General features: G+C 36.7%; 3 protein-coding genes across 3 annotated transcripts; 1 reads left to right on the top strand and 2 right to left on the bottom strand.

Moving 5' to 3' along the window:
* Positions 1–209: 209 nt before the first annotated feature.
* On the bottom strand, positions 210–917 carry LOC133866093 (large ribosomal subunit protein uL15x). Its single transcript, XM_062302655.1, has one exon. It carries the CDS (start codon positions 796–798, stop codon positions 358–360), a length of 441 nt encoding a protein of 146 aa, XP_062158639.1. The 5' UTR covers positions 799–917; the 3' UTR covers positions 210–357.
* A 1,367-nt stretch (positions 918–2,284) lies between these two features.
* LOC133866084 (uncharacterized) lies at positions 2,285–6,212 on the bottom strand. The gene is made up of 4 exons (XM_062302644.1): positions 5,669–6,212; positions 5,369–5,521; positions 5,057–5,262; positions 2,285–2,649 (listed from the first exon to the last, which is right to left on the bottom strand). The coding sequence occupies exons 1-4, from the start codon at positions 6,113–6,115 to the stop codon at positions 2,442–2,444; spliced, it is 1,014 nt and encodes a 337-aa protein (XP_062158628.1). The 5' UTR covers positions 6,116–6,212; the 3' UTR covers positions 2,285–2,441.
* Positions 6,213–16,824: 10,612 nt separating this feature from the next.
* Positions 16,825–26,584, top strand: LOC133866076 (ABC transporter B family member 26, chloroplastic). The gene is made up of 18 exons (XM_062302640.1): positions 16,825–17,406; positions 17,500–17,627; positions 17,883–17,925; positions 18,318–18,362; positions 18,460–18,582; positions 18,669–18,772; positions 19,238–19,292; positions 19,385–19,455; positions 19,611–19,713; positions 20,281–20,491; positions 20,994–21,067; positions 21,618–21,674; positions 21,761–21,835; positions 24,353–24,427; positions 24,506–24,787; positions 24,939–25,003; positions 25,146–25,206; positions 26,112–26,584. The coding sequence occupies exons 1-18, from the start codon at positions 16,981–16,983 to the stop codon at positions 26,190–26,192; spliced, it is 2,079 nt and encodes a 692-aa protein (XP_062158624.1). The 5' UTR covers positions 16,825–16,980; the 3' UTR covers positions 26,193–26,584.
* The last annotated feature ends 628 nt before the right edge of the window (positions 26,585–27,212 follow it).

Here is a 27,212-nt window from a genome sequence, read left to right as displayed (position 1 = left end):
CTCCTTTTCAACCAAGAGCAAAGAAGGAACCCATCAATCTGGCCAGTTAAAAAGCACAAACAAGTAAATAGTAACACATCTAAACATTAATCCACCCTAATTATTTCAGTTTCTAGCATAAAAAAATTGCCTACCCTTATTATAAAGTGAAACAACAAAATCACATAACAGCTAGCAGAAAACCCTCAATTCTACCATTGCAAAAAACATAAAGCAACCATAAAATAATTCCATCATTTAAATCTCTCAGTTAAAAACAGATAATAATATAATAATACGAAACACGTCTTAACTGAAGTTCTCAAACAGAACAAAATTTCAAGAAAAAAACCTAACAACCAAAAGCAACAGCGGAACCTAAGCGGTGAGAACAACAGCACCACCGGCCTCCTTGATCTTTTTCTCGGCAGTTTTGGAGATGAGCTTCGCCTTGACGACGATGGGCAGGTTCTCCGGCAACACGCCCTTTCCGAGGACCTTGAAGTAGCCGAACTGGGTCACATCAATGAGGGGGGCGTTGTCCTTGGAGGCCTTTTCCTTCACGTCCTTGGGGACCAGGGACCATAGCTTGTCTACGTTGACGATGGGGCAGAAAAACTTGTTCCGGAGCCTGTGGAAGTACCGCATACCTACCTTGCCGAAGTACCCCGGATGGTACTTGTCGAAGAGGATCCGGTGGTGGTGCATGCCTCCGGCGTTACCGCGACCTCCCGGATGCTTCCTGTGCTTCCCGATACGCCCGTGCCCGGCGCTCACGTGCCCTCTCTTCTTCCTGTTCTTCTTGAACCTAGTCGTCATTCTTGACCTCTCTCTCGCTCTGCGTGTGTGTGTGATTTAGGGTTTTCGGCGGCCAAGAGACGAGGACGACAGGAAGGGTAGGGTTTGGGGATTTATGGGGTGGACGATGTGGGAAATGAGAGATGGGAGATCTTGGATTGACGGGTTTGCCCTTAGGGTTTGGGGTTGATTGGGGGTAGTGGTGAAATTTGGAACTTTGGGCCTCAGAATAATGCATTGGAGATCTTCTTACGGTCCAGTAAATTTTGTGGTCCTATGTCCAGTATAATAGAGGACTCAGGATTTCACCAAGTGGACTAGGCTATAAGAGACGTTGGATAAAAGGTTCAAGACTGTGTTGGGCCGGCAATTTTGTAAGCCTAATGCGTGTTTTTAAACAAAATAGGAAATATCCAAGTTTTTGTTTGGAATTGTGTTTTAATTTTTTTTTTTTTTTGGAGAAATGCTACATATACTAAGATGATGTGAAGGTTATTCATTTGTACTCATAACATTTATTTTTATTAATTATTTTGATAATCTCTAATGAATAAGTTATACATCAGTTAATAAGGTTCATTTGTAAAGGTTTAAATACATGTAGCATTTCTCAAAAAATTGACGGTATGCACAATAGGCAATAGACAATAAACAATGTGGTGCATTTAAAAAAACGTATGATTCTAAAGGTCAAAATCGAAATTTTACTAAATGCTTGACTGTATTTTTAAAATCATTTTCTTTATCTATATTTTTAAATTATATGTTTTGAAACCGTTACATACAACAAATAGACACTTAAACAACTAGATGCACCACTCAAATGTGCTGAGTAGTAATGCATATCTCAGTAGGTGATGGAGGGGTTCTTTTGGACTCAGGATTTATACTACATTAAAAAGGAAGGATATTTACATCGATAGAGTTCCAGCCTTTGGCCCCTACAGAAATATGGGGAAAACAGGATGTAAATAGATAAAAGCTATAGATGGAGGGGTTAATTACTTAAACGATCTTAACATAAAAGACATGGAACTTAATAATCTAACTCTTCTTTTCTTATTCATTTCTTGAGTGCATTTGGTACTTAATTTGTGATAAATGTAATCTACGTTGGGTTAGTAGAAACTAAGCAAATATAAATAGGACGGATGTGTCAAAGATTATAAAAGCAAATCCCACGTAGGCACGATTTGCAGTCTTATATTTACCGGGACGGTTTCTATTTTAACTGTTCTAAATGGCATCATGTATTAGGTTAGAATTAGGTACAATACTCCTCATAATCTTCTATTTTCTCAACGAAAAAGATGACTTCAATGGTCATAAGAAAGTGAAATAGTGCAAGAACAAGATAGGTAAAGATGACATGTAAAATTCCCTCCTCGAATTGGGTAGCCTCTTTGAAGAAGTTCAGCGGTGCATCAATGGAGGTTCTCACTTCTCAGGATGGAAGTGCTAGTAACGAAGGAACTCATAAGAGTAGCAGAAAGAAATACACGCAGTATAAGAACACTAAGAAATATACATATTTCTACTTCATACACACAACATTTTCTCGATTAAAATGGGCATAAAATTACATAAAGAACGTAATAACAAACTATATTTTTGACTGAACACATCATGAATTGACAAATACCAATGACATATCAATGTATGATTCATCTTTGTAGAAAGAGGGCAGCTCCAACCAATCCCAACCATAATGTCAAAGCTGCCCAGAAAGCTTGACTTTTCTCCACTCCGGTAGGAGGTCGCCAAACCAGAAAATCACCCAGATAGTCCTTGGATGATGGAAGCTGATTGGTTGTTGACCAACTTCTCTTCTGATCCCGGTCCCTGTTTTTGTCACTCCATGTTCCTGCATAGCTGCAATACTCACACACAAAGAACACATCCAATTACTTTTTAATACACTCAAAGTCACAGAAGAAATCAGAATCTGAAATATTACCGGGTAGTAAATGCATTTAAATTTTAAACACCTCCCAGGGATAAAAGCAAGGCCAAGGCCAAGCTCCTAGATGGCATTAAAGAAAAATGCTTGGTATACTATAGCTTTTACTATAATATTCTTACAAATTCACGTGGAAAGTCCACATCTTATGAAATAAGTGTCATATAGTAGTTCGCATTTTAGTAGCAAACGTGCTAAATGTCATATGGACTGGCACACTAATTTGTAAATGTGGTAACTGTCATGTGGACTACTGCGTCAATTTGTAAAAAACTTTTAGTTAAAACTGTTGTACCCCTTACAACACTGTGACATTAAATTAAGGCCAATTTTCAATTGATGAACAAGAAAAAACAGTCATGAAGAATATTCCCTAAAGATTGTCCCCTAAGGGGTAGGTCAATTGGCTGTGAATCATGCCTCGTGAAGTCCCTTTGTGGACAAAAAGTCCCTTATATAAAAATAAATAAATCCCTAAAGATCAAATATGAAATATACACATAACATTTTAGTAATATATTCTCTACTATTGACTCGTATCTGGATGTCAAATTGGATAACTTGGTGAATGGTGTTATTACTGTCGATGAGAATGAATTGCTGTGTTACCCCTAATGAATTGAAATTTTTTCAAGCCATTTCCCAACTAGGCCCTAACAAAGCCCCTGTGCCCAATGGAATGACAGGTCTTTTTTACAAGAGCTACTGGCCTATTGTTAAATCCAATGCCATTGCCTTGGTGCAATCTTTTTTAAGGGGTGATTTTATGCTTAGGGAATTCAATCACACCCACATTGCTCTCATACCTAAAGTGGATAATCCTTCTTCGGTTAACTACTTTAGACCCATTAGCCTTACCAATTTCAATTATAAGATCATCTCCAAAATCCTTGTCAACATTCTTAAACCCCTTCTCCACACAATCATTTCCCTAACCTAATCGGCCTTTCTTCAATATAGATCCATCCATGACAATACCATTCTAGGCTTCTAGCCCATGAAATTTTCCATTCCATGAAACAGAAAAAAGGGCAATGGAGGACTTATGGCCTTAAAGTTGGATATGAAGAAAGCTTTTGACTCCATGGAAGTAAATGATCCATTGTGGACAATGAGAGCGTCATATTCAATCATAATTAGAGGGTCTAACTACCGACAGGCTTGTAGACAAAATTACCATGAACGACTAACAACCCAATCGTTCAAGGAAATTGGGGGACTATTGGAGGGCTTAAATACTAACGGGCTTTCACTAGTCACCCATTGGAAGGCCCAGAAAGCTCGATAGTCCACAACCCAAACAACCAGCAAGGATCCGAGTGCACTCCTGCATGATGTAACGCCAACAGCTGATTCCTCACTCCCGCCAGCTCAGCTATTTGACTCCCACGCCATGCATTTCTTCTCAACAGATTTTATTTGATAAGTATTTCTTCTCAACAGATTTAGGGAGAGAATCTCCACGTCAATAACAAACTCTTGGCAAGAGTCCCTAAACCCTAAAGTGGAACGACAAGGGACAATGGCCTATATAAAGCAAGAGAGGGCACTCACTCGGGTACACCTAATTTTGCCTTACTAAGGCTCTGCTGAAATTTCCTCTCTATGCTCATCAACTAACTTGAGCGTCAGAGTGGTCTCATTGTATCCAACTCCAATGAACCTCTCTAACATTTTCCTTTCCTTGTAGACTCTCTCTCTGGTGAACGGCGTGCGGTCATTGTACTGACAATAATCATATGACTTATGATTAGATTTCAAATTTCTTGTGGTCCACAAAAAATAATTTGTTGTGCACCATAAGACGTGATAGTAGTATCCAAGTAACTGGTAAATGAGTTTATATCAGTTTAGGAGCCACTTGAAGTCCCTGATGCTTCCTATTGTTTTGCCTCTGGTGGCTGCCCACAAGTACAGGTGTTGGCTAAACCAAGTAACCACATTAATCTCATAGACAAATGTGGATCTCGGAAAAACTAATACCCACAGGAAACTGCATCTCTCATAATAATTTTTGTTATTTCTAACTTTATGCTAACTCACCAAGAATTTTGCTTTCATACACAATGACTTATAAATGGATCAAGGACTCACTCTAAGAATGCTATTGACAGACTCTAAGAGGGAGCACTGCCTTACAGGCAAGCACAAGGGGATTTCGGGTACCTTCAGTACGCAGTTTAGGCACTGCCAAACCCAATAAGAATTCGAATAACATAAATTGTATACCATAAATGATGGTAGATAATACAGGGCATGTGAAACAGAGACTCTTGATCAAATTCTACCAATTAGCCCAATGAAAAGAACCAAATATACCTGTCATAACTAGAACCAATCAGCGGAATGGTAACCATCTCCTCCTGGGAAATCTTCAGCTTGGGTGCCTGCAAAATGTAGCGAAGCTCAGCAGCTTGGCGCCGGATACTGACACTGGGGTGCTTTGTCTCCAATTGCCGGTAAAGAGCAATGCAATCTGCGTGGCGGTTATTGGCCTCATAAGCCATAGCAAGCCATATTTGAATCTGGAAACACCACAATCAAACAAAAAAAAACTTACGGCTATTGTCAGTGATCAAACATCTCCTACGTACCCAAAAAGAGATTTTCGCAGTGGGTACTAAAACCAACCTCACCACCAAATAGTGTGGACCTAGGGATGATAGTAAGAGCACCTTCGAGAAACTCAATGGACCGTCCGTACATGCCCTTTCCATAAGCCTTTTGGCCCAACTCGAACATCAACTGTGCCGTGGCTCTCCGCTCCGCCTGCTCCTTAGCCACCTGCCTCTCTCATACCCAGTAACAACAATACCAGATGTAAAGGCAAACCCACTAATACCGAGCAAGAGAGATTATTTTACCAATATTTTCTAAGGAGCCAAACAAATCACAAGCGCAATAAAAAAAAATTAGGATCTACAAGCTAACCTTTTCGAGCTCTTTCCTCACTCTCATCCTCTTCTCCTCCTCGGTCTCTTCCTCTCCCTCGCCTTCACCATCCTCCACTCGGCTCTGCAACTCCTCGGCTTTCTTCTCCAGCTCCCTCCTCTCCTCGATCTCCTTCACTCTTCTCCGCATTTCCTTCTCCCAATCGAACGGCTCCTCCTGATCCCCCTCCTCGTCGCTCGAGCTCGCGTCGAAATCCACGCCGTTAACCTTCGAATTCGACGCCACGACGCGCTGGCTCCGAGCCTCCCCGTCCGAGTCGAAGCTCTTGGAGGCAACAGAAGCGTGGTAGTGAGCGTGAGGGTCCGATCTCTTCGGTAGGTTCAATACGACGTCGAGCGCCACCGTACGGGTCTTGCGGTCCGGTGTTACGGTCCGAGGCAAGGCTAAGTCTAGTAACAGAGCTATATTTCCGAGAACCACGGCCATGGTGCCAGTGGATAGAGAAGAGAGAAAGAGAGTAGTAGGGAGGGATTGGATTCCCGCTGAAAAGACAGTTGGGGGAGAGATATTTCGGTGGTTGATGAAGTTGCAATGACTAAAATACCCGTCTCTTTGCTCTCGATTACTTCGAATAGTGCAGAGAAATTGCTGATTTGATAGAGATGTTATTGTCCGAAATAATGTGAACGTGGCGTTATATAGACGAGAGCCGTGTGGCGACTGTAGTAGCCTCGGGTTTTCTCATCACGGAAACGGAGGCTTGATAAACTTGAACACGTCACTGGGAATATCAGTATGTCAATAGAAAACGACGGCGTTTTAGGCCGCGACACATCAAGCCTCGTCGAACGCCGTCCCGAAATTGACGGCGGGTATTGAAACTTTGACGCGCCGACGCCGTCCCGTAAGTTGATTGGTCCTCAGGGGTTTTTTTTTTTTTTTTTTAATAAGCATATTAATAAACAATTTTGATACAAATTTGCTACATACTAATCGGTAAAAAACTCATATAAATTAATTTTTAAAAGCATCATATGTTATTTAAATGTTATTTAAGTTATTAAAAAAATATGCAAGAAGCACATGCAATTAAAAAAAAATTATAATTCTCACATTTAAGGAACAAATGTCACTATTAAAAATTAGTTTGTAATAAATTTTTTACTAGTTAGTTTGTAGGAAATTTCTATTCAATTTGCAATATTTTATTAGAGTTCAAAATATTTTAATTTCGTGTATCAAACTTTTAATTTTTAATAATATTTCTTATCTGTTAGAGTTTGAAGTTAAATCCAGCATCATAACGAAGAAAATAACCTTTATACCTTTAAATTTTTTATAAAATTCAAAATTTACTCTTACTTACAAATAAATAAATAAATGTATGTGACACCAGACCCAACAGTGGGGTTTGTTTTTCCTTTGAAAGATTTATTTCTTTTCAAGCTTTTCGTCTTCATTATTGATCGACAAAAGGGACACGGGCCGCCGTTCCACTTCAAAACGCTTATGTTGTTCTAGTGTTGACATGGTGCATGTGTTACGGTTGTATGTTCAGATGATCAGATCTGATGAAGTGGACTGTGGGCAATGAGAAATGATTTTTGCATTTTTTTTACATTATTTTTAGAAATTAATTATTATATTTGTATGACCCACAAAAATTAACATGTGACTCCTACAAAGCTAATGGTTAATTTGGAAAAATTATATACAAAAATTATATAAAAGATGTGCATGTAACATGTCTCATGAATGATTGGCATGAAGATGGCTTATATAATCAACCACTGTTGATGTTAGAGTTGAAGTGGTAAGTCAAGGTACATAGGGCGTTGAACTTCACTGATTAGACGTGTTGGTACAATTTTCTGATTGTTGACGTGTCACTCTGCAATTCGTTTAAGCCTTTCCTTCTCTTGAAATCCGAAAAAGAAAAACTGTGTCGAGAGATGTCGACAATCCCGCTTCGATGCTTAAGTTAGGACTAGATTTGAAAGATAATACTTAGAGTAATTTTTTAGTAGATTGCTAGTTGTTTTTGTTGGAAATATTTAACATATTTCTTAAACTAACATGCGCAACGGAAAACGAATAAACAGGATTCAGGCTTACCTCTAGCCATGTTTACTCAAGCGTCTCCACGATCCATCTGAAGAACAAAAAAGATTATTTGAGGGATCTTCTAACCTATGCCTATTGCTTGATGGCTGTACTGATGGTGTACACAGACACTCTATTTATAGGCTAGGTTAGGGACCCTCAAAATGGTAAACACCGTATTTGTTTCCTTCCATCAAGGAAACAATATCGTTAATTGATTTTAAAATCAATTAACCGATTCCATATTTACGGTAATCTAAATTAATGGAAATATCCATAATGCCGTATATGTTTATTAAAAAAATAATAAACATAGTAAATACCGTAAATGTGATATAAAGGCCACAACCAAAAAGGAATAATATATTACATTCTCCCACTTTGACTTTATAACACGTGACCATATGGTATTAGGTTCTTTAGTTTTGGCCAATCTTTTATGGAATCCTCCAACTCAGTTAAGAAATGTTTCACACGAATCATGGCGGTAAAACCATTATAAAATTAGGTCGTCCCTTCCATGTATCACGATGTAAAACACTCCTTACATGAGTACCTTATGGATAATCAAGCTTTATGAATGAACTTCCTATAAGTCATTCGGGTCCAACTTTATTTATCCTCATGGATAAAATAACAAATGTGCACAAAAAATCTTTATTACAATAACTTTATGTCTATAGACCAAAAAGAGACAAACCAAGCGAAAATGAATTAATGAGTCTCATATATTCCACATGACTTTATTCTTTCTTTACCGGTAAACTTTAAGTCATGGGATCCGCAATCATTAATTCAGTACTTATATGCTCAATAGACCCTTTATGTCTCTTAATGTTATCTCTCATACTGAGATACTTAATGTCGATTTACTTCTGCTTCTACTCTTTATTCTTATAAAAGAAGATTATAGTAGAATTACCGCAGAGTATCTTTATGGTCTAACTGTAAAATCGACAAGATTGAGACTTTCAACAAATGTCTCAACCATCATGCCTGTGTACCAAATTCATAGCACGCTAGACTTTTAGCTTTCTTGGTAGACGTAGCAACTATAGTCTGCAAACTGCATCTCTAGGATCTATCCTTCAATAAAAAGATATATACCTTAGAGTAGACTTTCTACTATCTACACAATCAGCAAACTCAAATCTAAACAACTAACCACCTTCAAATGGAAAGTGTATCCTTAAGTTAAGTTGTTCTTCTTGGTTCCTTGCATATACCGCAAGGCTTTATTTGCAGCACTTTATTGACTCAATATACTTATTGTCAGTCATATGGTTATGTATAATGCAGACCCTTAAAACTTTTCATCTGCCCTTATTCCAATACCTTTTGGGACATTAATCTATATTTAATTAGTCCCTCTTAATTGCTACTGAAGGTGCAAATCCTTCATTCTAAATTTTTTCCAAAACTTTTTTCAATGTAGGCCTTCCGAGACAATGTTAATATTCTTTATGTCTCTGTGAATCTCTATGTCAAAAGACATAAGAGGTTTCACCCAAATCCTTCATTTCAAAGTTTTGTGAATTTTATGTAGCAAACCTAAATCACCACTTGCAAATATAGGACTAGAAAGATTACTGTACTCCCACTGACCTTAAGGTATATATACTAATCAACAAGGTTTTCTATAAACAATAACCATGTAAAAAGTATTTTACCATTGAGAGATCTATCACAGCCCATAAATAGAATTCTTTAATTTGCAAGCTTTCTGACTGTTATTTATAAAACCTTTTGATTGTTTCATGTAAACCTCGTCCTTAAGATCCCTATTCAGAAAAGTTGTTTTCGCATCCACTTGATGTAGCTCTGGATCAAAAATAAGCTACTAATGCTATGATCATCTTGATGAACCATCCTTAGACACTGGAGAGAATGTTTCACGATAATCAATGCCTTCCTTATGAGTAAAACCATTGGCTACGAGTCTAGCTCGACCCTTCAGCCATGGACTTAACTCTCACTTCATGGCACTGAATCTCAATGAGGAGTTTTCTCCATTCATAGCATGTGAAAACAAATTTGGATCATCTTTATGTCCAACGTCAACATCAGACTCTGGGAGATATACAACATAATCACTAAGAATTGTTAATCTACTTATTCTATAGGATTTTCTTAATTCTACTTCATCTGCATTTTGCAATGGGAGAATAGATTTTGAACCTGTTCTGTATGAGTTGGTTGTTCTAGAAGTGATTGTGGCTCAGGATAATCAATCTGATTTTCCTGAATACAATCAATCATCCTCTATGAGGAGGAGATTTGGCCAACTCTAGTGCTTCCTCAAATTCTAATTTATGTGAATGAGCACTCCCACTAGGTTCCGTATCCTCTAGAAATTTTACAATCAACAACTTTAGGCTTATATGAAGGATAATAAAACATTAAAACCCTTTAAAGTTTACTAGATAGCTTATAAAAGATCCGCTGATTGTCCTTGAATCTAATTTCCTTAGGCGAGGATTACAAATCCTCTCTTTAGCAAGGCAACCCCATATGTGTAAATAATTTAAACTAAGCTTCCATCTATTTCATACTTTAAAAGGTGTCTTATGGACAACCTAAGATGGAATACTGTTTAATATATACACAATGGTCTTCGAAGCTTTACTCTATAAGGGTAATAGCAGATTAGTATTACTAATCATTTCCCTTTGTGTGTACCTACCTTAATACTCTATGCCTATATTAGATCTTATGATCTTCATATTATTTCTCTTCTTCTTCCTTATAGATATTGAAAGCATTCAATACCCCAGCTTTAATATTTAGAAGATAGACATACATAAACTTTATATGGTCATCACTGAAAGAGATAAAAATATCTCTGACCATTTAGGCAATGAGTATGGAAAGGTTAACATATTTCAATGTACATGATCTCAAGAATTTTAAAAGGTTCTCTTTGGCACCTCTAATGGTCTTGTTGGTATGCTTTCCCTTATGCAATCCACACAAGTACCAAAGTTAGTAAATCACCGACTTTTATTTTCTGTATGGAGATATATTTCAATCTCCAAAGCCATAACAAGAGCATTTTTAAATTCTTAAAGATTCTACTTTACGTCAACATCACTATGCAGAAATAAACAAATAATTTTGTTTCAAAAATTGGGACGTAGGTCAATTTTAAATAGACTTTAAATAAACCCCAACCAATATTCCACCAAAAAATAAGAAAAATTTCAAGTTTAAAATAAAATTGAAATTTTTAATAAGCCAAACTAGAAAATAGATTTCAAAAAGATTATGGAATATAAATCATTTTTTGAGGTCAAAATTATAACTGAATTTTAAAATTAACCTATAGATCCCAACAAGCTCAAATTATAAACACGTGTTATCCATTTTAAAAAGGACTCTGCATTTGTGTTGACAATGTGGATTGTTAAACCATAATCAATCCACAATATATTTGATTGAGTCACTAAAAGAGATTCACGACATACTAGATATGGAGATTATCTTTATTTTAAGTCATTTCTTATACTTCATGCAATCTTTCTTTATATGCCCTTAATTTTTCTTATTTAATGAGAAATATGTATCTTGATTGCCATAATATTTTATTGGCACCTTATTCTCATGCTTTAAGTGTTGGACATGATTGCATTTATTGGTCCTTCCTTTGACATGAATAATTATGTGAACACTTTATAAATTCTCTCATATCCTTGAACACACATGGTTAGAAGTTTATTTACTAACCATTTATCCTTACGTGTGTTACAAGATAAAATTCTACACTTAGAAGAGAGAATTCAAAAATTGAAATAGACCAACAATGACTCAAAAATTTCAATCTTTAGGGACTTAAGCTAATCTATAATATCCTTCATTCCCATAATGGGATTATAAACACTTCAGAAACTGTAAAAGGTTTGTCTTTAAAGCTTTTTCTATTAGGGTGCTGGCCAAATTTTGTTTGAACTTACTAAATGTTCATAAACAACCTTTATAAAACTTTGGCTCTAAAACATTCAGGAATAAATCCCTGATGACTTTAGTGACATGAGATTTCATGAACATCTAACTTAAGTGATTAAATCACTCCCACCGTTCATGCTTAATAATCTCACGTGGCGTACTTAATTCCGCGGGAGTAGGTGGTTTGTCCACACGGAGTACCAAAATTTTTAACACCCCAAATGAAAAAGCATATCAATCATTTTTCCAGTCAGAAAAATATTATCATAATGTATTGGAATATAAAACCACCAAAAGGTAGAGTAACAGGAATAGCTGCAATAACCCAAAATTAAAATAAATACTTTAATGCTATGAAGTAACTTTATTTTAAATTAGCCAATGCCAATTTAAATAGTAAATTTCAACCTACCTTTGGGCAAAGGTTGCATCACGCATGAAATTTACTCTTTATTGATAAGACTAATAAATTTAAATATTAATAAATAAAATTCTTCGTACCTTTGGGCAACCGAAAGAAATTTTACTTTTAATACTAAATTTGTTATCTCATTCTAATTAAGTCATAAAAATAAAAACTTCCCTTTGGGGATAGGTAATTAAATTTATGAGTTAATTACAATACGATGTTAATTTTTCTATATGAAGTTCATGTGTACGATCCTTATGCAATTATTACAAAATTAGGATGCTTTGGCTCTCCCAAAATCATAATAATCACGCTGTAATTCATGAACATCTAATAAATCTTTATGAGGTTCATGCGTGTGATCCTGATGTAATTATCATACAAAAATGGGATGCTTTGGCTCTCCCATAATTATTATGATAATTACGTGTGTGTAATCTTGATGCAATTGTCATTCAAAATTGGGATGCTGTGGCTCTCCCAAAATTATCATGATAATTGCTATTTCATTAACATCTAACAACTTTATAGATGCCCCCTTAATGGCCTTAGGAATATAACAAACCAATACTTAAATGGGGTAAACAGCATTTTTCAAGGTGCAAGCAGATGAGCTCCCAGGAAAGTGAGGGGGGTCACACCGGACACACTTAAATCCCAAGACTTTCCTTGCCAGAACTTTCCCCGACATTGCATTCTTAGATATTACTGTAAACACACCAGTATATATGGTATTGTTAATTATTCTTAGGTCTAGGCATCAAACAATTTATATTTAAACAATATAAATTTAAAATATATATTCCTCAATTCATGTATTAAATAAACAATAATTTTAATACACAGTACTGTAAATAATAAAGGGAATAAAACTTTAATATGAGGATATAATAAAACACATGGCCTAATGGTTTAGTAAGTGGCCAAGGCTCTTTACACCTGGTGAACCCAGGTTCTAAACACCATAAGGCCTAAATTCCCCTTTTAAAAAGAACTTGATGGGTTACTGAAAATGGTTGCTGTATTGGGCTGACCCAATTGGGTTAACCCACTTAATTTGGGTTGGGTATCTGTATTGGGCTACTATATTGGGTTGGGCTTTTGGGTCACAAGACTCCAAATGGGCTACTGTATTTGGCAATTAAGTCAACCCACTTAATCGGGTCAGGCCTTTGGGTCTATGTATAGTGCTGGCCCAAACTAGGTCAGCCCACTTAAATGGCCCAAAACTGCATGGGTTTTAAAAAACCCTACCCGAAAATATATCAAACCCAAAAACTTTAATGGGTCGAAACCCTACCCAGTCACCAACCAACCCGACCTGTAATGTTCCAGATGGGTTGAAAACCCTAAAAATGGAACCATAGCCGCTACCCCTTTATGAAAATACCCATATCAAGATTACAACAACTCAAAATTAGGCAGTATATCACAATACACAAAATAGTGATAAAACAAAAAATAGTTATATCAAATTTATGGGTTTTCACAAACAGTACGTGAACAACAAATATTCACAAAATAATCGCTAATGCGTTTCTATCATGTCACAAAAGACGAAATATTGCTCAAACAATATTGACAAACAGAAGTGAACAATACCAAATAGAATATACTTGATTCAATATTGATAACCAATAAAAAATACTTGATTCAATATTGATAACGCATAGTAAAATTATATGCTGAGCAAAATAGCACAGAGGCTGGCTCTGATACCACATGTTGGAAATATTTAACATATTTCTTAAACTAACATGCGCAGCGGAAAACGAATAAACAGGATTCAGGCTTACCTCTAGCCATGTTTGCTCAAGCGTCTCCACGATCCATCTGAAGAACAAGAAAGATTATTTGAGGGATCTTCTAACCTATGCCTATTGCTTGATGGCTGTACTGATGGTGTACACAGACACTCTATTTATAGGCTAGGTTAGGGACCCTCAAAATGGTAAACACCGTATTTGTTTCCTTCCATCAAGGAAACAATATCGTTAATTGATTTTAAAATCAATTAACCGATTCCATATTTACGGTAATCTAAATTAATAAAAATAACCATAATACCGATTCCATATTTACGGTAATCTAAATTAATGGAAATATCCATAATGCCGTATATATTTATTAAAAAAATAATAAACATAGTAAATACCGTAAATGTGATATAAAGGCCACAACCAAAAAGGAATAATATATTACAGTTTTTACTTGTAAAGACCTTGTATTTATAAAGGTTTTAGTGGCGTTTGAAATACCCTGTATGTCTTGAATTATCCGGAATCTACAGTTAGAGGCAACGTGGGTTCGGGATTTTGCACGTCCTGAATTCCCAGGGATTTACAGTTAATGGAAATGTGGGTTGCGACATGCGGAATGTCGGGGTTTCGTGGTGTTGTCCCTAATGCGCATTTAGGGGTGAAGTATTATGGATCTCTCGGAATTCTCTTGGGTTCTAAGATTTTTGAGATCGTGTGTAATTTCGAAAAGTCTAGAGTGATCCATCTTGAGCTCTGAAACACCGAGATGTTTTGTGTTTGAATGAATATTCTGGAGTCCGAGGTGGTTTATGCCCAAGGTGCCCGACCCCTGAAGTGGCCCGTGGCCGAGGTGACCCTAACCTTTGAGATGATTCATGACCGAGGTTTCTCGATCCCAAGGTGACTCATGACCGAGATGACCTGGCATGATTGGTCCTTTGACTTCGGGCCCAAGTGGCATCGGTGTGGATTATTTCTCCATCAAGACATGAGTCGAAATGTATTATTAAGTTGTGGTCTCTGTTGTTTTTATTCTTTATGATCGGTGTTGTACTCTTTCTCCAGGTGATCTGTTTGATCTGTTTCAGGACAAATAGAAACCAGCTCCAAGTCCTGCATAAAAAGCTCATGTTTAGCTCCTTTTGAAAATTGCATCTGAAGCAGCGAAGGGAGAAAACGTGAATCTTTCGTGACCCGCCATGGGCCTGTGGGTTATAGTCTAGTGACCCAATGGCGGGTCACAAGATAACCAATCCAGACCCACAGGTCACAAAGTGGGTGGGTTAGATGCACCTATACCCTTCTTCTTTTTCTTCCTAAAAAAATAAAAACATTTAGATTTCTCGGAAGACATAGCAAAAAAAGTAAAAACTCGATACATTAAATTGAGAGGTTTTAAACTTTATGAAACATTATAAAATAAATGATAATTCAATGGATACGTAAAGTTTCACTTACAAATAACTTCCACTTTTATATCACATAAAAAAAAAAAAAAATGTTACTTTTATCATTTGTATTTTAATTTAAATATGTGGGTACGTGAGGACAAGCATAGTGTGCAAATTTTACACACACAAGTTTGTGGAAGGAAATAAAATACTCTTACTTTTACTGCATATGAAACACATTTAAATTTGGATCTTAAACTATTTATATTTGACTAAAATTGAACAATCTTTACTTGTAATTATTATTATTTTTTTTTAATCTCTGAGTCATGAATGTAGAAGAGACAAGAAAAAATTTAGATAGATTGATGGATTAAAAAAATACTGATTTATTTTATGGCAAAACTTTATTTCAAACAAGTGTTTTTTTTTTTTTTTTTTTTTTTCCCCCTTTTCACCATCCGGAGAATAAAATATGAGTCTTTAAAGGTAAAAAATATAAAAAAGTCACGTCAATTTTAAAGAGGATAAAAAGATGTTTCTTAACATTATTTAATGTGTTATTACTTAGCCGGAGATGAAAAATGGGCAATATTAGCTAAAGTATTGCCCCTTTATAAGGAGTCAAATGTAGCGTTAGAATTGTGTTGTAAATTACAATAAAAAAAATTAGACGCAATAGTTTTGATATATTGTATTGGCTTATTTTTTATTTTATTTTATTTTCTCTCTTTTCTAGTTTCAGATGTTGAAAAGTGCATAAATGAATAAAGAAAGTTCCGTCAAAATACAACAGAATGCAAAGTTATGCCGTTATGGCTGCTCGAAAAGCAACAATATATACTTTATTATTACTTACTAAATTGACAAGGACTCAAAATGGATGTTACTGTTACTTAATTATTACGCCAAAGCCCAGTGGGAACCAAAATCATATATCGACGATTCGGCCAAAACAAACATTTCGCCTTAGAAAAGCATGCGGTTAAGACTTAAGAGTGGAAAACCTCGTCACTAGAAGCTGTCGTTAAAAAGGCTTTCTCGATTTAACAACCGTAAAACGTCGCCTTGAAAGCTAGTAGCGTAAAACACCATGTTCCAGTCCAAGGCCAATCACTATCAGGATCCGTTTGGGTTTGCGATTTCAAAAAGTGCGATTTAAAATAACGATTTTAAAATGTGCGATTTGAAAAAAGTGATTTTTAAAAACGTAGTTAAGCGTTTGGCAAAATCGCAGTTTGGCCTTTAAAATCGCGAATTTACCTTTAAAATTCTGCGTTTTTAAAAAAACACTATCTTATCTGCGATTTGAAAAAGCAGATTTTCTGCTTTTTCAAATCGAAATTTTTAAAAACGCATTTCCCAAACGATCTATGTTCTGTAATTTGGTTTAAAATCGCACTTATTGTTTACGAAATCGCAATCCCAAACGCACCCTCAGTCTATCGGTGCGTCGCCAAATGGAACCAGACCAAGTAGACCAAAAGCCCTCGTGCCCCTTCTTGTTTTGTAGCCACTGCCACTAGCAAAACCAAATCTTGCACGCCAATCCATCCAAAAAAAAAAAAATAATAATAATAAAAAATCGTGCACGCCAAAAATTTCGGAAAACACGGACACACGGTGCCTTCTCTAATCCCTCCTCCTCTTTGGCGTAAAAAGCTCGACCTCATAGCCTCTATAATATCCCACACCTCTCCTCCTTCCCCGCTCTGCTTGGCTCCATTTGTGTATCGGTGACGAACTATGGCTCTGCTACTCTGCAATGCAATACACCCCAAACCCTCTCTCTTGAAAGTTCACCACAGACGCCTCCAATCCGATTCCAACACCAGACTCCGCGTCTCTCTTCCCAACACTTCCTCTACCCCCAGAGGACGCATTCTTTTCCGTCCCCCAAAATCAGCTTCAATCAACGGGTTCTCTGTCCACAACGCTGCAGAAGCTTCCAGGGAGCAAGACATCGAGCCTTTCGAGAGGCTTCGGAGATGGAGTCGCGTTGTCCGGTCGGTCTTGCCCTGGGGAAAATGGTGGAGCTTCGACGAAGACGTCGAATTAAAATTACTGGCCGAGCCGGTGACCGTGTTGCAGGCTCTTACCCGAATGTGGAACCTCGTCGCTCAAGACCGTTGGGTCATCTTCGCCGCATTCGCTGCCCTAATTCTCGCGGCGGTGCGTGTCTTTACTGATTTTATGAACTCATTACATTAGCATTTCGATTGGTTTACTTGTTTGATTGCTAATTCGTAAAGTTTGCCGTTTTAGCTTTCGGAGATTTCGGTGCCGCATTACTTGACGGCGTCTATATTTTCGGCACAGAGTGGTGAAGTCGCGGTATTCCATCGGAATGTGCGTCTCTTGGTTCTGCTGTGCGTCACTTCAGGAATATTCAGGTCAAAATCTTGTATGGTCGAAGTACCCTTCTTCCTTAAGTTGCAAATTATTGCATGGCACTCTTTTTTTTTTTGGCCTAAAGAACATGATTTTAGGATCTATAATGAGCAGTCTATATTGTTTTTAATGGTGTTGTTTTGAACTTCTGCTTCATATGATAATACTTATTGTTCTCCATGCGTGAAATTTTGAGTTATGTTGATGAACCATGTGACAGAGCAGCTGACCCCATACTCTGTTTATTTGAACTTCAGTGGTCTGCGAGGTTGCTGCTTCGGCATTGCAAATATGATCCTCGTGAGTTATATCTTTCTCTGTTTTTCTTATCATATATATATATATATATATATATATGCCTTATTGGATGGGTAATTCGAGTTATTATATTAACTGGCTATCTTGTTAGGTAATCCGAAAATTGTTTCCATGGGTTCTAGAAAACGTGTTTACTGACACAAGCTTTCCTTGTAAACTAGACTATGATTTGTGAATTATAAGATCAAAATTACATGCCATATATTGGTTCCTAACAGGGCCGTGTTTTATGGTGATGTCAGATGTGGAATGGATTTTTTTTTTTTTTTTTTTACGTTTAGCTTTCTGACTTACAATTACTTGGTACTTGTGTTCAGACTTTAGTTCTTTGTTGGTGTCACGATTCTGAATGGAGCTTTTATAACATTCTGCAGGTCAAGCGAATGAGGGAAACATTATATGCTTCCCTTCTCCTGCAGGTTCTGAAATATGCTGCCATGTGCAACTATCAAGCAAGCTAATTCTGTTTAGATTTGGTGTATAGTTTAACTTATTTTTGCAGTATCTCTTTTGTAGGATATATCCTTTTTTGACTCTGAAACAGTTGGTGATTTGACAAGTAGGCTTGGGGCGGATTGTCAACAAGTGTCACGGGTTATTGGGAATGATCTTAATATGATATTACGCAATGTTCTACAGGTTCCTTTGCTGATTGAACAATTAATACCTTACTGATTTGCTTTTGTTTGAGGCTTAAGTTTGTGTTTTGCATGATTCTATGTCAGGGAGCGGGTGCATTGGTTTACTTGCTAACTATATCTCGGCCACTTGGTTTGTGTACATTGATGATATGCTCTACATTATCAGCAGTTATGCTGCTCTATGGCAGGTAAGATTTATTTTGTTTTTTTTTTTTTCCCAGTTTTTCTTAGTTGAATATTGACCTTGACTTAATGAATATACTTTGATGTAAGTGACATGTAACATTATTGTGATCCGAATGAGGCGGCTAGGTGGGTGCATGGCAAGAGGAGAAAGCTTAAAATTAGAAATGACGATATGTGTAAAGGACAATTAGAATGTTCTAGTTTTAGACTTTTATGTGTAAATCTGCTTCAAAATAGGCTTCACAAATTGAATGGCAGGCCCATTTTGTTTACAAGCCCGTTGACTTTATGGAAGATATTGATTGTACATGCTGAGACATAAAAATGCATACAGGCATATAGACTGGCGCACTCTTATTTATCCATTGCTTAATTCAGTCTCTCACTATCTATCTCCTTTCTCTCTTTCTTGTTTTGTTTTTGTTTCTTGGGAAATTTTGTTGATTTTGCTAATGTCCTTTTTATAGGTACCAAAAGAAGGGAGCTAGGTTAATCCAAGAATGTACTGCTTCTGCCAATGAAGTAGAATAAGACTCCTTATCTATAGTTTGTTATTGAAAATTCTGATTTGTGAATAGTGTCTATAAAAAGCAATGCTTCATTATTTAATGCAGGTTGCTCAGGAGACCTTCTCTTTGATGAGAACTGTTCGCGTTTATGGAACAGAGGAAGATGAACTTAGAAGGTAAACATTGCTACTAGAGGTCCTGTCTTTCTTCAATAGTCAGTGATTCTTCACTAACTTTCTGCAATGCATTGTACTTATAAACATATGAAAACAGGCACGCGTTGTATTGTTAAATGGCTTTAACAGATAATTTCTCTGACTTTTGTGTATAGATACACGCATTGGATGGGCAAACTAGCTGATATAAGCTTGCGACAAAGTGCTGCATATGGTTTTTGGAACCTGAGCTTCAATACTCTTTATCACTCAACTCAGGTCTTGCTTTTTGAGTGTTTTTTAGAATCAAGATTTTGAATATTTAAGATAATTATTTTTTATCTCTTTTCTTCTCAAATAATTCAATTATTGTACGAAGAATTTCCATTTGATACTCAATAATCTGTGTGATTTAAACATGAGTTTTTGCTTTCTGTCTGAGCGTTTTGGCTTGAAGTAAGACCTTTTAACGGGTATATCAGTAGCCTATGTTTTACTAGATACCAGGTTAATGTATTTTTGTTATCTCATCTCTAATTGTGTTTTAAGAAAAGTGTTTCTTTAATTTAAGGAATTGTTTCCAGCTGCATTCTTTTTTTGATAAGTAAGAAGCCAATCTCATTAAAAGCGTAAGGCACCCCTTGTTTCCAGCTGCATTCTGTTTGGGCTTAAAGCAAAGCATGTGTAATTCGTCATCAGCGCATGAAATTTGGATGTTATGGATGAATGGATTGTTTGTTTGATAAATGTTGAAGCTTTATCAGCTATTGTGAAAATTTTATTTACTATTTGGTCTCAAGTTCTAGTGGTTGACTTCAGTATTTATTAGGAAATTTAATTTTGTAGGTTATTTCTGTGCTGTTGGGAGGAGCGTCTATTCTAGCTGGCCATATAACAGCAGAGCAACTTACAAAGTTTATATTGTACAGCGAATGGCTAATTTATTCAACATGGTGGGTGGGGGACAATTTATCATCTTTGATGCAATCTGTTGGAGCAAGTGAAAAAGTCTTCCAGTTGATGGATCTCTTGCCCAGTGATCAATTCATATCAAAAGGTTAGCATACTGGTCATTATCAGAATCATCATTTCATGTTCAACAAGCTCCATTTCCCTAATTGCTAGTGCAATGAACAACATGAGCTTATATTTTCAATCATCTACCTGTATCTGAACAGCAAACTCTTGGTGTCGTTTAGGCATGATGCATATTATAATGAGACGTTTAGGCATGATGCATATTATAATGAGATGTTTGAGGCAACTAGAACCTGCACTTACTGTTTGCACATAATGCTTAAAATTACAATTTTGATTTTTTAAACCTATGGAATTACAAAATTATTGTTGAAATATCTTTCTCTCGCTAAGATGATTCTAGTGAGAAGACTTATTACTAGGGGCACTTAATATCTAGGAAAAGGAATTGAAAGAGACCTTGGATTATGGATTTTTAATTTCACCCATTCAGCTGATATAACACTCAATGCGTCTTTTTTTTGTTAAAAGTTCTCTTTTCTTTAGTTAAATTATGGATTTTAGATGGTACTACTCTACAGGATTGAAGTTGCGACGGCTGTTGGGACATATTGAGTTTGTAAATGTTTCTTTTCATTATCCTTCAAGGCCAACAGTACGTATCCCATGCTCAATACTATAAATACTCCATCTGGCTCATGATTTTTGACACTTCTGTTTTCGTTAATATCTCCAATGCTCTACCACTTCTGTGGAGTACGAATGGTGCTAGAGTAGGAAAGAATACCTGCATACAGAAGACGTTCCCTGTTCTGTGGCGCAGGAAACACCCCAGTCAAGTGGTAGAGTATCTCAACATGTTGGTTGTCATAGGAGCATGTATTTATAGCCAATACAGCAAGGAGTAGTTTTAATTATTTAGGAGCTGATTAGTTTTTATCCTAGCTGGTAAAGCATTTTCATTACTATAGGATGTTATAAAAAAAATACCTATAATATCAGTACATAGTTCTTATGTAATACGCTAGTTTAAACTAACTAATAGTTAAAATCAAGGCCGCTAGATTATTCCACTAGCATTTCTGATACTTCCTGATTTGTTTAATTAGGCTACCTGATCCTAAATTGATTCTGTGATTCTACTTTTACTTAAAATTACTGGTGTGGCTACTTCAGAAAGAACTAATAGTTAGACATCTGAACAGGTACCTGTACTTCAACGTGTAAGCATTTCAGTGCATCCTAACGAAGTGGTTGCAATCGTAAGAGAGTATTTCTATTTGCTTATTTTTATTCCTTGCGTGCCACAATGACCATAAGAAATAAACTTTGTTTTAATATTGCTTAGGTTGGTCTTAGTGGTAGTGGAAAGAGCACACTGGTGAATCTTTTGCTCCGTCTTTATGAGCCGACAAATGGTCAGGTAATATCTCTAGCCTTGATTCAACATTTGCAACTAATGCATTAAATTGGAAGGATTTCATGTTTAAAACAATTACTTTGAGTTAAAAGAAAAGGTTTTGAAGAAACAAAGAATTACCTGAAGATATGTTATCCATGCTTATTTCTTGAATCATTTAAAAGTAAGTTGCTGAAATTACCATTTGCGACAAGCGAATCACCATCAGCTCCTTAGCTAAGTCGTTACATATGACATTCTAGGATCCAACTTCAGCAACAAAGGATCTAGTTTCAAAATATTTGCCCCTTGTCTCTGCAGCTCAGTGTTGTTCTCCTCCAGCAGGTCCTCATCTCCAAAAGTTGCTCAATGGTTCTGACTCTTCTTCGGCGCTGGTTAGTGATCATGGGGATGGGGAGTTTCCTAACCCTCTGGGAATTTTTTTCCCCTGTTAGGCCTTTGGATTGGGCTTCCTTATGTGTTAAGGACCTATGTCCTGTGGTGGGGATCTGTGAGGGGCAAGAGGATCAAACTGTGTCTCTCCTTACAGCCATTGAAGAGGATCATTATAGGGAGGCTTGCTCTAATTCTAGGGGTAGAAGGGTGCTTTTGAACCTAGAGTGCCCTATAAACTATGATTCTAGGCGTCAGAAAATCAAGGTTCGCGTTTCTTAGTGTGGGGCGCTTTGGGTTTTTAGGGCTTTTGGTGTTTTGTAGGGTTTCTTGGTTGGGTTATGGAAAAAGGGAAGACTCACCAGACTAAGAAACCATTTCTTTTTATTTCTCTTTCATTCTGTATTTTATGGTGTATGTCAATTGAAATTGATGCTATTACCTTCAATGCCCTCTGCCTTTGTATGTAGATTAGCAATATTTCAACGGGTTAATATGGCAAAACAATCTAGATGACAGATCTTGTTGGAGTCCATATGCTCCGTTGTAGTCAAATGCATCTCATTTAGATAGTACATAGAATGTTAGAAAAGGTTGTGAGACTTTTTCAGGCTACACCAGATTCGAAGTGGGGGATGGGACCAGAATTAAATTTTGGCACGATCTGTGGGTTGGGAATATGACTCTCAAGGCAGCTTTTCCAGTTTTGTTTGGTATAATTGTTGCGAAGGACGCCTCTGTTGCAAATAACTTAGAGTTCTTGGGTGGTTCCAACCAATGGAACGTGAGCTTTACTAGAGAAGCGCATGATTGGAAGGTGAATGTTTTTGTTTCTTTCTTCTAGATGCTGCATTCAGTTATAGTCAAAAGAGGCGGCGAAGACAAGCTAAGGTGGGTCCCTTCCAAAAAAGGCCTTTTTTTTTTATAAGTAATATAATCCCATTAAAAAGCACTGAGGGACGCAACCCTAGCACACTAGAAGTATATAAAAGTGCCCATAATCAGAGGGAACAAAAGAACATGAATGTAAAAACTCAGCAAAAATAAGATGACTCGGGCTATGAGCCGAGACTCATACAAATAGCGTATTAAGCACATTTCGATACAAGTCCAAAACTAGTAATCCCACATCTTCAAGGTCAAGTTTTTTTTCCACTCCTTGACTCGTCTTATTGGTACTCGCTTTCCCTGGAAGTGTGTGTGGCGGACCCAAGCTCCCTCAAGGGCGGCCTTCTTTTCGTGGTAGGCGACTTTTGGGAAGATCCTTACCTTGGACAATCTCAGGAAGCGCCATGTTATCGTGATTAACAGATGTTGCATGTGCAAGAAGACGGAGGAGTCCGTGGACCATCTTCTTCTCCATTGCGATGTGGCTTTTGTTGTTTGGTACTCTCTTTTCAGTCGTTTTGGGTTATGCCACGACGATCTGCTTGCTTGTTGGTGGTCTTTGGGCCGGTCGATGAGTGCTGCGATGTGGAAAATAGCGCCCACTTGCTTCTTTTGGTGCTTATAGAGAGAGAAATAATCAGAGCTTTAAGGACGTGGAGAAGACCCCTGATGAACTTTTATCCTCCTATCACACTCTGTATCTTTGAACTACGGCTTATGTGTTCCCCTTATCTTTTAGCTTTCTTGATTTCCTTGCTCGTTTCTCTAGTTAGGCGTTTCCTTTTGTATACTCCCAGTGTACTAAGGGGCGCCTCACGCTTTTAATGAAATTGGCTTATTACTATCAAAAAATATATATTCTCCCCTTGTATGTGACTGTGTTTGGTTGTTTTGTATGATGTTGATCATAGGTCTCTTTGCTCTGAGTCATGTTTATGTCGGTATTCTTTTTAACCTTTTCTTACTGGTAGCCAGCTAACGACTTCAAGCTTCCAGTTTTAGGGATCTATTGCCTTTTTAGTGAGCCTTTTAATTATTTCTCTTTTACTACTTACATTCAAGTAACTGGGGTGTGGATGCGCATTAGTTGACCTTTGTCAGTCTAATTGTGGATTTTGATTGATGCTCTCCCTCGTGGGGTTTAGGATAAAATGGTTGATAGCCAGTGATGCTATTTATCTTTCTTGCTTAAGTATGATAATTGGTGTCCAGATGCCCATTAGTTGAATTTTTCCTTTGTAATTGTTATTTTAATTGCAGATTTTGGTAGATGGCATCCCTCTTAAAGAGTTGGACGTCATGTGGTGGAGGGAAAGAGTTGGATTTGTGGGACAGGTTCTTGATTTGCTTAAAGCAAAAATAAATTCAGTTAATATATTAGATCTTTTCTTCTTACATAAAAATTTGGAACAGGAACCTAGACTTTTCCGTATGGATATTAGTTCAAACATCAGATATGGATGTACTCGAGATGTAAAGCAGGAGGATGTTGAATGGGCTGCCAAGCAGGCATATGCCCATGACTTCATCACATCACTGCCTAATGGTTACCAAACACTTGTTGATGATGATTTGCTTAGTGGGGGACAAAAGCAGCGAATAGCCATTGCTCGGGCCATTCTTAGGGACCCAACTGTATTGATCCTTGATGAAGCCACTAGTGCACTAGATGCAGAGAGTGAACACAATGTCAAGGTAAGTGCATCTAGAATTAACTCCATCTCAACACACACACATACAGACACACATGGGGGAAAAATTAGAATGATATTTCTGTAATATTGCTTTACCTAAAAGAAAAACAAAAAGAGAAACATATTAATATATCATTTGCCACTATATCTAGGGTGTTCTTCGTGCTGTCAGAAGTGACTTGACGACAAAGAGAAGTGTCATAATTATCGCACACAGGTGGTTCTCTAATACTCTCACTTTCAGTGTCTTAATTGTTATATGAAGTTTTGATTGATAGAAGGTTCTATGTAGTGCATCCAAGGCATATTGATAAAATTCCTATTTCAATTATCTTATATTAGTTGCATACTTTCTACAGGCTTTCTACAATTCAAGCTGCTGACCGGATTGTGGTAATGGATGGTGGTCAACTTGTTGAGGTTAGTTTTCTGTCCATTTATTTTGAATCCCTAGATAATTTGTCCATCATTTCATTTTTGGAAGTTCATTACCTTCATATGTTTGTTGACAATGACCTACACAAATTTGCTTCATGAAAAAAACAAAGGCATCCATGAAAACCCTGCTTAAAATCAAGATGTCATTAAAAGCATAAGTTGCCCCATGTACACAAGAAGTTCCACGTAAGTTAAGAACCAAACCAACTAAATTTTGTTCCATAAAATTCTACTCATAGCTATAGAACAGAACCGATCCAAAAAAAGTATCTTTGGCTTGGTTTGGTTCAGTTCCATAGTTCTCTTTTCACTTAAAAAAGCAAAACAAAAGGCTACATATAAGAGAGAAGAGTGAGAGATATAGAGAAAACATATAACATAATACAAAATGTTTGAAGAGGTGTTGAAGTTTTTGTGGGTTGAAGAAGTCTGATGGATTGATAATTTCATATTCAGCAATGTATAAGACAAAGACATGTATATAGTTAAGATAATATACATACAAAATTTGTTTTGATTTGGTTTGGTAACACTACTCCTAAACCGAGAGCCGAAGCAAGCTATTCATGTCCAAAATTTTGGACCTAGAACCCTGTCTCACCTTTACTCATAAGCCTTATTGGGACTGATCCCACAATCTCCCTTGCTTGAGCATGGCACAGGGGCCAATAAATTTTGCCGTAGTCCTTTCTTTGGGTGCTAATTGTATAGTGGAGATAAAACTTATGATAGGTCTGGCCTCCTTCAATCTAATAAGTAAGATTGTAAAAGATGGAGCTATAAGCGTCCTATACATAATGGAGCTGCAAGGCCATGAATGTTAGCTATGAATTTAACTTCAATTCTGAAGTGTAAGCTATAAATGTAACTTCTATTCCAATGCACAGATGGGCAGTCACAATGAGCTTCTCGGCAAGGATGGCTTATATGCTCGACTGAATAGAAGACAGGCTGATGCTGTTTCATGATCTTGGATTGCTTAGATATTCACCTTTTGTTTCTCCTTAGACTTCTTTGATGCAGTATGGAGGTTCAAGCATCTTTTTCACTGCTGAACCATGTATCATAATATTCAAAAACAAGAACGCAGAATATTTTGGAAAACGACAAAAGGAGTATACAAATATGCTACTGAAGCTGTTGCAGGCAGTACATTTTCAGACTCCCTAAATCATGGGAAGCAGCTTCAGAAAGCATGACCGAGTGTAACAATCAAAGGATGTCTAGCTGAACATCAGCCCTAGTAGTTGTCAGGCATACTGGCACCGATTAAATGTAATTTGATTAATTTATAGGTTGACTTCTTCAGACTCAACCAAGTTATCAGGCATATATGGCACACATTTTCCCTTCTACTGCAGCCAAGGGCATTGGGCCGTGAGTGTAAGAGTTTTCTTCTCTAGCAAAGCCAAAATAATATTTGCCCAGACGTTAAGATGGAACTATAATGAATTACATCCGGCACAGCAAAATCTTAAAATATTTGGTGACCTGCTACAATATTCACTTACAAAATGTTAAAAAAACGTTTTAAAATTTCTAATATTCTCTCATCTCAAGGAAAGAATAAAGAAATTCTTGAAAAATAATATTATTTAAATAAAATAGTGAAAGTAGATAGTTAAAATAGAGTTTTTTTTTTTTAGATCAATATAAAATAGAGAGTTGGGGTTATGTGATTTGAAAAAATTGGTAGTTAAAATAGAGAAATGTGGTTTTTTTTTAATAGCTAAAATAGAGTGTAAATTTGATGAACTTGAGGTGAATGCATCAAGCTCAACAAATTTATTATTTATTTTAGCTACTAAATTTTTTTAAGCACTTACATCAAGCTCAACATTTTAGTTATCAACTTTTCTTGTTCTATTAAAATATTATTTTTCAAAAATTTATTCATTTTCTCCAACAATCATATCACACTCTCCCATATAGATTACGGAGGGCCGATACATGGGGACGCTCAACTATCCCCCATTATTCTCTTTTTC

This window comes from Alnus glutinosa, chromosome 1 (assembly GCF_958979055.1).
Source record: "Alnus glutinosa chromosome 1, dhAlnGlut1.1, whole genome shotgun sequence".
NCBI classification, from domain to species: domain Eukaryota; kingdom Viridiplantae; phylum Streptophyta; class Magnoliopsida; order Fagales; family Betulaceae; genus Alnus; species Alnus glutinosa.
Note: the sequence above shows the minus strand (reverse complement) of the source record. Positions and strands in the feature narration are given on the sequence as shown.

Excerpts from the sequence above, each read along its gene's own strand:
- LOC133866093 (XM_062302655.1), bottom strand. The coding sequence starts at position 798 with ATGACGACTAGGTTCAAGAAGAACAGGAAGAAGAGAGGGCACGTGAGC.
- LOC133866084 (XM_062302644.1), bottom strand. The coding sequence starts at position 6,115 with ATGGCCGTGGTTCTCGGAAATATAGCTCTGTTACTAGACTTAGCCTTG. Across the intron at positions 5,522-5,668 it reads TGAGGAAAGAGCTCGAAAAG|GTGGCTAAGGAGCAGGCGGA; the intron begins GTTAGCTTGTAG and ends TGAGAGAGGCAG. Across the intron at positions 5,263-5,368 it reads CCACACTATTTGGTGGTGAG|ATTCAAATATGGCTTGCTAT; the intron begins GTTGGTTTTAGT and ends TGGTGTTTCCAG.
- LOC133866076 (XM_062302640.1), top strand. The coding sequence starts at position 16,981 with ATGGCTCTGCTACTCTGCAATGCAATACACCCCAAACCCTCTCTCTTG. Across the intron at positions 18,363-18,459 it reads ATGCTTCCCTTCTCCTGCAG|GATATATCCTTTTTTGACTC; the intron begins GTTCTGAAATAT and ends TCTCTTTTGTAG. Across the intron at positions 18,583-18,668 it reads TATTACGCAATGTTCTACAG|GGAGCGGGTGCATTGGTTTA; the intron begins GTTCCTTTGCTG and ends ATTCTATGTCAG.